The sequence below is a fragment of the Bufo bufo genome, chromosome 5 (genome assembly GCF_905171765.1).
Source record: "Bufo bufo chromosome 5, aBufBuf1.1, whole genome shotgun sequence".
Lineage (NCBI taxonomy): Eukaryota > Metazoa > Chordata > Amphibia > Anura > Bufonidae > Bufo > Bufo bufo.
This window is the reverse complement of record NC_053393.1, coordinates 369,623,840-369,635,114: the sequence shown is the minus strand read 5'-3', so window position 1 is coordinate 369,635,114 and position 11,275 is coordinate 369,623,840. Positions and strand designations below refer to the sequence as shown.

General features: G+C 48.3%; 1 protein-coding gene across 2 annotated transcripts in view; it reads left to right on the top strand.

Annotated features, from left to right (window-relative positions):
- Nucleotides 1–226: 226 nt before the first annotated feature.
- The window catches only part of PXDC1 (PX domain containing 1), a 92,917-nt gene continuing 81,868 nt past the window's right edge, over nucleotides 227–11,275 (top strand). Inside the window, exons 1-2 of one of the 2 annotated variants that reach the window (XM_040432739.1) lie at nucleotides 227–238; nucleotides 413–892. In XM_040432739.1, coding sequence (XP_040288673.1) covers nucleotides 637–892 — 256 coding nt within the window. In that variant the 5' untranslated portion in view covers nucleotides 227–238; nucleotides 413–636. The other variant, XM_040432738.1, reaches the window with a different exon arrangement.

The window sequence follows — 11,275 nt, the reverse complement described above, 5'->3', positions numbered from 1 at the left end:
ATCATATGACAGGGGTTATCCTTGTAGAGGGATATACTGGATGTGATATGACTGGGGTTATCCTTGTAGAGGAATATACTGGATGTGATATGACTGGGGTTATCCCTGGATGTGATATGACTGGGGGTTTGGAGACCCAGTGACCAGCTCTGGTATGGAGCAGAGTGCTCGTCATATAGAGGCAGTGGATTTGGGGGCGGCACCGGGAGGGATCCTGTGCCTCCTCACAGCCTGGCATGTGACATCCCGGAGAGGAGCCTGACCTCAGTGCGCTCAGCATTCCTCACATAGTGCTCTCCATAGCGGATACATACAGTTACCTCAGCCTCCGTCTTCCTGGGCGGGAGGGAGGTCCAGCGCTCAGCACCGCACAGCCGGGGGCGGGAGGCGAGAAGTTCCAGCGGACACGTAGCGGCAGAATGTGGGCACATAGCGGCTCGGGGAGGACGGCCGGCGGGATGCACTGAGGAAGTTGGCGGACTTGCTGGGCAGCGCAGGCAACAGGAGCCGCGGAGATAACGATGCTGTGTGTGAACTGATCCCTGGCATCCAGTTACTCGGGGACTTCTGGGGAGCGGCTGCCACGTTGCGCCCTGTTGTTGGGATGTGGGTGTCAGGGGGCGCAGCGGGCTGAGGATGGCATCGGCTGTGTTTGAGGGCACCTCCCTGGTGAACATGTTTGTGAAGGACTGCTGGGTGAACGGCATCAGGAGGCTCATCATCAACCGCAGGGGGGACGAGGAGGAGTTCTTCGAGATCCGGACGGAGTGGTCGGACAGGAACATCCTCTATCTGCACAGGAGCTACTCCGACCTGGGCCGCCTGTTCAGGAGACTTCTGGAGTCCTTCCCGGAGGACCGCGGGGAGCTGTCCCAGTGCTCTCTGCTGGAAGGTGGGTCACCTGTGCCAGTCCTCTGCCCACCTCGGGCCCTCAGGGCCCCCAGGTCTTCTCTTAAAGGGAGGTTCTAGTCGATTGAAAAAAAAAATTATGAACAGTTTGAACTTTCCCTTATATGTTATGCGTCAGTCCTTCACCATGTGCAAGATCTCTGCTTGCTGTCAGTGAGTGGATGCATTCTTGCTTAGGTCTGGAGGCTGACAGCAGTATTGGTCAGGGATCAGCAACTCTCAGCACTCCAGCTGCTGTGATACTACAACTCCCAGCATGCACAGTTATACTCGACTGTTCTTGTAACGCTCTTAGAAGTGGAAGGAGGATTCTGGGAGTTGTAGTTTTAGAACAGCTGGTATAGGTCATATGTTTGCTGAGCTAAGCATTTCCTGAGAAGCTTCTACCAACATCTTTTATTAGGAGGCGAAGACATCAGCTAGGAATAGACTGCAGCAAACCCTCAGCTATGAGAAGTTTTAGGGAGGGTCTGATACGCAAAGTGTTAGAAAGCTACAGTGATGTGTTCAGCTCTTCGGAGATCCCATAAAGTAGGTCTAGATCCTTCTCTCTTGGACCTCAGGGACCTGATCCTAAGATCAGTATTGCTTCTATCCTTAGAGATCTCCATAGTTATAATGTCCAGGTTATCATCATTGAACAGGAAGGTAGGTCATCTCCCATACTTCAGGAAGGTAGGTAGACTCTGACACACTGCATTGGCTCCAGAGCCCAGAACATTGACAACTGGACTGCCTGTCACTTCCCGTCCTCCACAATGAGGAGGAAACAGTCCTCCAGGCTGGAGGTGAAAGATGGGTCGAAGAACATCATAGGACAATATGTTATAGCTAAGGTCCTTCTCACACGGTCAGTGTTTGGTCAGTAATTTCCATCAGTGATTGTGAGCCAAAACAAGGTGCAGGTGGAAAACACAGAAGAGGTGGAAGTCTTTCCCTTAGACCTTATCTCTGTAGGCTTCACTTCTGGTTTTGTCTCACAATAACTGATCGAAATCACTGACCAAACACTGTGTGAAAGCGGCCTTATTAGATAAGTCATTATATGTTAGTTGTGTCTTTTATTTCATCGTCTTATAGTAAAAGTGATATATAAGACCACAGGACATGATCTTCTAGGTTCAGGAAGCTGAGATCTGTAGTCCTGTTTTACTGGCTCTTTTCCCTGCTGAACTAACTTGGAGAATACATGGTGGTTACCTATGAATTTCTTCGAGCAACGACCATGAAAGATGATATTTTCTGACCTTGCGCAGAGCCATCCATTTGTTAGGTGGCCGTAGACAGGGAGATTTGTGGAGCTTTCTGATTCTGATGTATACTTTTAGAGCATGTTCACACCAGTGCTAGTCATTTCTGGTTTTCTGCTGCATTAGAGGAGCAGAACATTAAAAGTAACGGAAGTAACGGAAGTGCCGGAGGTAGCACATAACTGAACCCAACAGAGCCGAACAGACCCCAACAATCTGATTTTTCCCCATCATTCTGCCCTCAATACCCCATAGTGAGAAAGTAAAAAAACTGAATTTTTGTAATATTTGCTATATTATAGAAAAACATTGACATAAGTATTCAGTACTCAGGACTTAGTTGAAGCACCTTTGTCAGTGACTACAGCCTCCAGCCTTCTTGGGTATGATGCCACAAGGTTTGCACCTGGATTTAGGGACTTACTGCCATTGTCTTCTGCAGATCCTCCTAAGCTCTGTCAGGTTGACTGGGGACCATCAGTGGACAGTCATTTTTGGGTCTCTCAATTGGGTTAAAGTCAGGGCTCCGGCTGGGCCACTCAAGGACATTCACAGAGGTGTCCACTCCTGGCTTGTCTCAGTTGTGTGCTTAGGGTCATTGTCTTGCTGGAAGTTGAACCTTCAACCAAGTTTGAGGTCCAAGTCACTCATTTTGCACAAGCCACATTTTACGCTAAAATGTGCAACTTTTTGCGCTTTTCTTATCCCTTTTTAAAAAAATAAAGAGAAAACTAGGAGGTGTTAGGGTCCATTCACACGTCGGCAAATGGGTCCGCATCCGTTCTGCAATATCGGGAACGGGTGCGGACCCAATAATTCTCAATGGGGCAGGAATGGATGCGGAGAGCACACTATGTGCTCTCTGCATCCGCATTTCCGAAGAGTGGCCCTGATCTTCTGAACATGTCTGAACAGAATAGAACATGTCCTATTCTTGTCTGCAATTGCGGACAAGAATAGGCAGTTCTATGGGGGGTGCCGACGGGTGTATTGCGGATCCGCAATACACCACGGACGTGTGAATGGACCCTAAAGTGGAAGAGTTGTGTCCTCTGCAGCCCAACAGAATTGTCATAAGTTACACCAAAAACTGGTGCACATTATGGCTCATCCATGCCCGCTCATAGTAGGCACAGGTTTGCTTGTGACACCCGGCAGATGCGCCTCATAATAAATTTGGGGCTTCTCACCCCAGCGCACTTTAGATTAGAACCGGCGTATTAACGGCCAATCTTAATAAATCTCCCCCCATGAGACTCTTGGAGGGCATCCTGTTACCTAAGCAGCATAAAGGGGGAGATTTATCAAAACTGGTGTAAAAGAAAACGGCCTTAGTTGCCCATAGCAACCAATCAGATACCTCCTTTCATTTTTTAGCACTCCTGTTGAAAATGAAAGATGGGATCTGATTGGTTGCTATGGACAACTAAGCCAGTTTTCTTTTACACCAGTTTTGATAAATCTCCCCCAAAATGTTAAGCGCCATTTGGACTAATAGTAGACTGGACCGTCCCATAGTAGGAGGAATCTAGTCTGATGGCAGCGTTCCACTTCCCAGTAGGTAAAACAACTGCCATAGTGTCCTGGTGCCAGCAGTCCCAGTGCCATCATCTATATCTAGAGGGCATCTAGCATTTTTCTGCTCAAGACAACTTCCCCCACTGTCTAGACTTGAGACAGGGAAGATCTTCTCACGGATGGTGCGTGCGTGTCTTTACGTCACACGTAGCTTGGACTAGTGATGCCACCATTGCTAGGACCATAACAGGGCACCCTGTATGATCTCTGATGCTAAGACTGTGCCGCTTGTGACTGACCTGAAGTAGTAATTGGAATAGATGAGTAGTAGACTTGTCACTCTCCTCTCCGTGCTGACTGGTCAGACAGTTGGCATCCCTTCATTACTCGCATTTTAACCTATGACTTCCTGTTTTCCTATAAACTAACCATGCCGTCTTCAGCATAGCTGGTATCAGACTGCTGCCTACTCAGTTTCCCTGACGTTTTCTGGAGACGTAACATTGTCAGCAAGGAGAGGCAAAACAAAATAGGAATTAAACGCAATGGACCTCAGCCGCACAAGTCCAAATATTCACAGCCAAAAAAACGACCCTTCCTCAATTTCTTTGCATCTACATCTGTCATAGGGTACGGGGTCTTCTCACATGTGTCACATTTACGCAGATTGCAATCCACACCTTATTCATGAAAGTATGGTATCCGCTCAGTGGGAAATTCTGAGCTGCAGCAAATAAATATTAACATGTTGTGTTCAGTATACCTGCTGCTCTAGAGCAGTGAGTTAGTGTCGGTATACCCAGTGCTCTAGAGCAGTGAGTTAGTGTCGGTATACCTGGTGCTCTAGAGCAGTGAGATAGTGTCAGTATACCTGCTGCTCTAGAGCAGTGAGTTAGTGTCGGTATACGCAGTGCTCTAGAGCAGTGAGTTAGTGTCAGTATACCTGCTGCTCTAGAGCAGTGAGTTAGTGTCTGTATACCTGGTGCTCTAGAGCAGTGAGTTAGTGTCAGTATACCTGGTGCTCTAGAGCAGTGAGTTAGTGTCAGTATACCTGGTGCTCTAGAGCAGTGAGTTAGTGTCAGTATACCTGGTGCTCTAGAGCATTGAGTTAGTGTCAGTATACCCGATGCTCTAGAGCAGTGAGTTAATGTCAGTATACCTGGTGCTCTAGAGCAGTGAGTTAGTGTCTGTATACCTGGTGCTCTAGAGCAGTGAGTTAGTGTCAGTATACCTGGTGCTCTAGAGCAGTGAGTTAATGTCAGTATACCTGGTGCTCTAGAGCAATGAGTTAGTGTCTGTATACCTGGTGTTCTAGAGCAGTGAGTTAGTGTCGGTATACCTGGTGCTCTAGAGCAGTGAGTTAGTGTCTGTATACCTGGTGCTCTAGAGCAGTGAGTTAGTGTCTGTATACCTGGTGCTCTAGAGCAATGAGTTAGTGTCGGTATACCCGGTGCTCTAGAGCAATGAGTTAGTGTCGGTATACGCAGTGCTCTAGAGCAGTGAGTTAGTGTCAGTATACCTGGTGCTCTAGAGCAGTGAGTTAATGTCAGTATACCTGGTGCTCTAGAGCAATGAGTTAGTGTCTGTATACCTGGTGCTCTAGAGCAGTGAGTTAGTGTCTGTATACCTGGTGCTCTAGAGCAATGAGTTAGTGTCGGTATACCTGGTGCTCTAGAGCAATGAGTTAGTGTCTGTATACCTGGTGTTCTAGAGCAGTGAGTTAGTGTCGGTATACCTGGTGCTCTAGAGCAGTGAGTTAGTGTCTGTATACCTGGTGCTCTAGAGCAGTGAGTTAGTGTCTGTATACCTGGTGCTCTAGAGCAGTGAGTTAGTGTCTGTATACCTGGTGCTCTAGAGCAATGAGTTAGTGTCGGTATACGCAGTGCTCTAGAGCAGTGAGTTAGTGTCAGTATACCTGGTGCTCTAGAGCAGTGAGTTAGTGTCTGTATACCTGGTGCTCTAGAGCAGTGAGTTAGTGTCTGTATACCTGGTGCTCTAGAGCAATGAGTTAGTGTCGGTATACGCAGTGCTCTAGAGCAGTGAGTTAGTGTCAGTATACCTGGTGCTCTAGAGCAGTGAGTTAATGTCAGTATACCTGGTGCTCTAGAGCAATGAGTTAGTGTCTGTATACCTGGTGTTCTAGAGCAGTGAGTTAGTGTCTGTATACCTGGTGCTCTAGAGCAGTGAGTTAGTGTCTGTATACCTGGTGCTCTAGAGCAGTGAGTTAGTGTCTGTATACCTGGTGCTCTAGAGCAGTGAGTTAGTGTCTGTATACCTGGTGCTCTAGAGCAATGAGTTAGTGTCGGTATACCCGGTGCTCTAGAGCAATGAGTTAGTGTCGGTATACGCAGTGCTCTAGAGCAGTGAGTTAGTGTCAGTATACCTGGTGCTCTAGAGCAGTGAGTTAATGTCAGTATACCTGGTGCTCTAGAGCAATGAGTTAGTGTCTGTATACCTGGTGTTCTAGAGCAGTGAGTTAGTGTCTGTATACCTGGTGCTCTAGAGCAGTGAGTTAGTGTCTGTATACCTGGTGCTCTAGAGCAATGAGTTAGTGTCGGTATACCTGGTGCTCTAGAGCAGTGAGTTAGTGTCTGTATACCTGGTGCTCTAGAGCAATGAGTTAGTGTCGGTATACCTGGTGCTCTAGAGCAGTGAGTTAGTGTCTGTATACCTGGTGCTCTAGAGCAGTGAGTTAGTGTCGGTATACGCAGTGCTCTAGAGCAGTGAGTTAGTGTCAGTATACCTGGTGCTCTAGAGCAGTGAGTTAATGTCAGTATACCCGATGCTCTAGAGCAGTGAGTTAATGTCAGTATACCTGGTGCTCTAGAGCAATGAGTTAGTGTCGGTATACGCAGTGCTCTAGAGCAGTGAGTTAGTGTCTGTATACCTGGTGCTCTAGAGCAGTGAGTTAATGTCAGTATACCCGATGCTCTAGAGCAGTGAGTTAATGTCGGTATACCTGGTGCTCTAGAGCAGTGAGTTAATGAAACATCCGAAGTTGATTCGCATAAAACTTAGTTTCAATACCGAGTTCGGGAAATGTTTTTTTACAGTATAAATTGTTCTCTGAAGTTATTATGCGAAGTCTTGCGAGACTTCGTGAAGCAATAACTTCGGCTTATCAGAGCCAATACTTTCTAATACTGTACGGAGCTCCTGCTTCGTACAGTATTGAAACAAAGTTTTATGCTAATCGATCATCCCTAGTCAGTATACCCGATTCTCTAGAGCAGCGAGTAAATGTCAGTATACCCGGTGTTCTAGAGCAGTGAGTTAGGCTAGGGCTACACAACGACATTTGTTGAGTGACATTTTGTCGCACTAATGTCACGAGACAATTTTTATAATGATAGTCTATGGTATTGCACTGTGACATGCTGCGACTGCCACACGATAGTCGCAAAAACCCCCATCCAAAATGGATTTTTCTGCGTCTGTCGCAGCATGTCGCAGTGCGACACCATAGACTATCATTATAAAAATTGTCGCTCGACATTGGTGCAACATCAATGTCGCAGTGTAGTTGTGCCCTATGTGTGGCGCGACATGTCGTCGTGTAGCCCTAGCCTAAATGTCAATATAACCGGTGTTCTAGAGCAGTGAGTTAATGGCAGTATACCCAGTGCTCTAGATCAATGAATTAATGGCAGTATACCAGTGCTCTAGATCAATTAATTAATGGCAGTATACCCAGTGTTCTAGATCAATTAATTAATGGCAGTATACCCAATGCTCTAGAGCAGTGAATTAATGTCAGTATATGGTACCTGGTGCTCTAGAGCAATGAGTTCATGGCAGTGTACTTGGTGCTCTAGAGCAGTGATTTAATGTCAGTATACACAATGCTCTAGAGTAGTGTGTTAATGGCAGTATACCCAGTGTTCTAGAGCAGTGAGTTAATGGCAGTATAACCGGTGTTCTAGAGCAGTGAATTAATGTCAGTATACCCAGTGTTCTAGAGCAAAGAGTTAATGGCAGTGTACCTGGTGCTCTAGGGCAGGGAAGGGGGTAAAGTATACCTGGTGCTCTAGAGCAGTGAGTTAATGGCAGTATACCTGGTGCTCTAGAGCAAAGAGTTAATGGCAGTGTACCTGGTGCTCTAGGGCAGGGAAGGGGGTAAAGTATACCTGGTGCTCTAGTTTTCTGCCACTGGCGTAGACTGTGTTGAACTTGCTTTGAAGAGGTTCTCCAGAATTAGAAAAACCTTGCAGCTTTCTTCCAGAAACAGCCAAACTGACTGATTATACGTCAAAGAGAAAATGTCTGGAGCACAGCAGATCCATCCAGCGGAAGCAATGCGGTTGTAAAGGTGCCCATACACATTACCCGTCAATGTCCATAGTGCTCTCCAGTTTCAGTGAGACTTGCTGGCAGAATGAAGGATCGGGCAGTTGGATTTCAACATGCCTGATCCCTTGTCATGGGAGGTATCTGGCAGCAGCTTATTCCCCTCTCCCCTTTGAGAACACGTGCATGCTCGCCAATCCGGGAGTGTATATGAATAAGGGCGGGGAGGAGGAATAGCTGTCAGCCGATGTAATGTCTGTGACTGCCTTCAGGTTTGGTTATCACCGGGCAGTAAATCTGCAGCGTTGTACAGCACCAGCACAGAGGATCATCCAGAGGCTGCATACAAAATCTGCAGTGTAAAGTGGCTTATGGTGTGGATTTGAAATCTACAGCGTGTCAGTTTATACTATTATATATTTTGCCATTCCGGAGTCACGGCAAGTTGCACTGTGACCCCAGTCAGTTCTGTATCCGCAGTACTACACAGAAACGGGTGTCACAGCCAAGATCACTGTGTAGTAGGGCGGCAGTAAACGATTATTTTAGCAATCGAGTATTCTAATAAGAAAAAAATGAATTAATAGACTGTTTTCCTTTATAAAAACTCATCAGACCCCAACACCCTTCGTTCCCCCCTGTGCAATCAGCCCCAGTGCCTTCAGCTCTCCCCCACCCCAGTGCCATCAGCTCCACTCCCCCAGTGCCTTCAGCGCTTCCCCACCCCATTGCCTTCAGCTCTCTCCCACCCCAGTGCCATCAGCTCCACTCCCCCAGTGCCTTCAGCGCTTCCCCACCCCAGTGCCATCAGCTCTCCCCCACCCCAGTGCCATCAGCTCCACTCCCCCAGTGCCTTTGCCTCTCCCACCCCAGTGCCATCAGCTCTACTCCCCCAGTGCCTTCAGCACTTCCCCACCCCAGTGCCTTCAGCTCTCCCCCACCCCAGAGCCATCAGCTCTCCCCCACCCCAGAGCCATCAGCTCTCCCCCACCCCAGAGCCATCAGCTCTCCCCCACCCCAGAGCCATCAGCTCTCCCCCACCCCAGTGCCATCAGCTCTCCCGCACCCCAGTGCCATCAGCTCTCCCGCACCCCAGTGCCATCAGCTCTCCCGCACCCCAGTGCCATCAGCTCTCCCCCACCCCAGTGCCATCAGCTCTCCCCCACCCCAGTGCCATCAGCTCTCCCCCACCCCAGTGCCATCAGCTCTCCCCCATCCCAGAGCTATAAGCTCTCCCCCTTTGTGCCATCAGCTCTCCCCCTTTGTGCCATCAGCTCTCCCCCCTTGTGCCATCAGCTCTCCCCCCTTGTGCCATCAGCTCTTCCCCCCTTGTGCCAGCATCTCTCCCCCCCCTTGTGCCAGCAGCTCTTCCCCCCTTGTGCCAGCAGCTCTCCCCCTTGTGAAACCATCTCCTCCCCTGCTCCTCCTGACATCCAGAGTGCACAGCGTCATTGGTTGCTATGATGCTGTGCACTCCGGGCGCCCGGCCTTAGTCTCACCAACTTACCTTTCCAGCAGAGGCGCCACCGGCACTCCATCGTTCCGCGCTGCTCTGCGTCTGTCGTCACACAGCGCGTCAGGTCACGGCGTGCGTACGTCAGGAGGTCAGTCCAGCGCTGGACCATGGATGTGCTGTGGAGTGTCCGGAGTCCCCCTGCTGGAAAGGTGAGTATTGCGGGCCAGCGGGAGACCAGGGAGCGGAAGTAATAACAAGCGCTTCACTCCCGCTCCGTGGTCACGTGACACAAACGAATCTTTGATGCAAAAAATTTGCATCAAGGATTTTTTTGTCGAATTACTCGATTCAATCGAGTAATCGTTTCAGCCCTACTGTGTATCAAGATGTCCAGTGTTTCATCTGTGAAGATGTCCGCAAAGGATTTTGTGTCGGTTTTTTGCCCTCTGTGTATCATGAGTATTCCAAGGACACTGCTAGGCTGAACATTCATTTCCAGAGCATCTCCTACCGTTGGTCAGTGAAAACCACGGCTCAAACATGGATGCCATCAGATGTTGTGTCTGTGGTTTTCGGCAGTTTTGACGACAAGATGGACCCCACTGAAATCAATGGGCCTGTTTTTAACAACCATTAAAAAACGGGTTCATAAGCGATGTGAAAAGCAAAGAGTTAAAAATAAATACTCATTTCAGGCATGTGCAAGAACACTTGTGACGTCACGCCGCTGGGAGCGTCAGGTTCTGCTGCCTCCAGTGCTGAGCAAGTGTTCTCGTGCGTGGCACTATCTTGGGTGGGGGGCATTATATATAAGGGGACCATTTATATGCTAGGGGCATTTTTTATACAGGGGGCACTATGGAGGTTATAAATAATAATGGGGCACTAAAGGGGGGATTGTATATACCGAGGGTGCTATGGGGGGCATTATATCAACAGAGGGCACTATGGGGGCATTACAGATATCAGTGGCACTATGGATGTATTATAGATACTGGGGGCACAATGGAGGGCATTATAGATACTGGGGGCACTACAAAGGGGCCATTATAGATACTGGGGCAATATGGTGGGTATTATTTATACTGAGGGAGCTATGGGACGTTGTCGTGTGAATGTACCTTTTAGGGCTCATGCACACGACCGTTTGATGTTTTGTGGTCTGCAAACCATGGATACTGACTGTGTGCCTCGCGCATTTTGGGGAACGGAACGGCCCCTATTAGAACAGTCTTCTCAATAATAGGACACGTTCTGTTTTTTTTGCAGAACGGCTATGCAGACATACGGACATTGAATGCACACGGAGTCATTTCCTTTTTTTACGGCCCCTTTGAAGTGAATGGTTCTGCATACGGGCCGCAAAAAACCCCAACAGAACGGACATGGGAAAAAATCTGTTTGTGTGCACGAGGCCCTAGAAGGCGGCTGCTGCCCCACCTTCTCTGCCTTCTTCTGACACCTGCTGTGTCTGGAGGTCTTCTCTAGAGATGAGCGAATTTCCGCTTATGAAATTCGTTCACACTTCGTTTGTTGGACTCCCCTGGACGGATCCGTTATGCAGGCCATAGACTTCTATTATGACGGAATGAATACATTCCGTCATAGAATCCATAACGCAATTCTGCTTTTTCCACCAAACGAAGCGTGAACGAATTTCAAACTATGAAAAATTCGCTCATCTCTAGTGTTCTCCTGTTGTTGGACAGCCGGTCCAGCACTTCTGCGGTTTTCCAATCCCACTATCCGGAAAGGATCCAGCTTCTTTATATACGTACGTTCACCTGTGTGGTTTTAGGGTTTGTTCACATGCAGCAGATTTGTAGCAGAAATGTCTACAACTGCAAATCAGTCC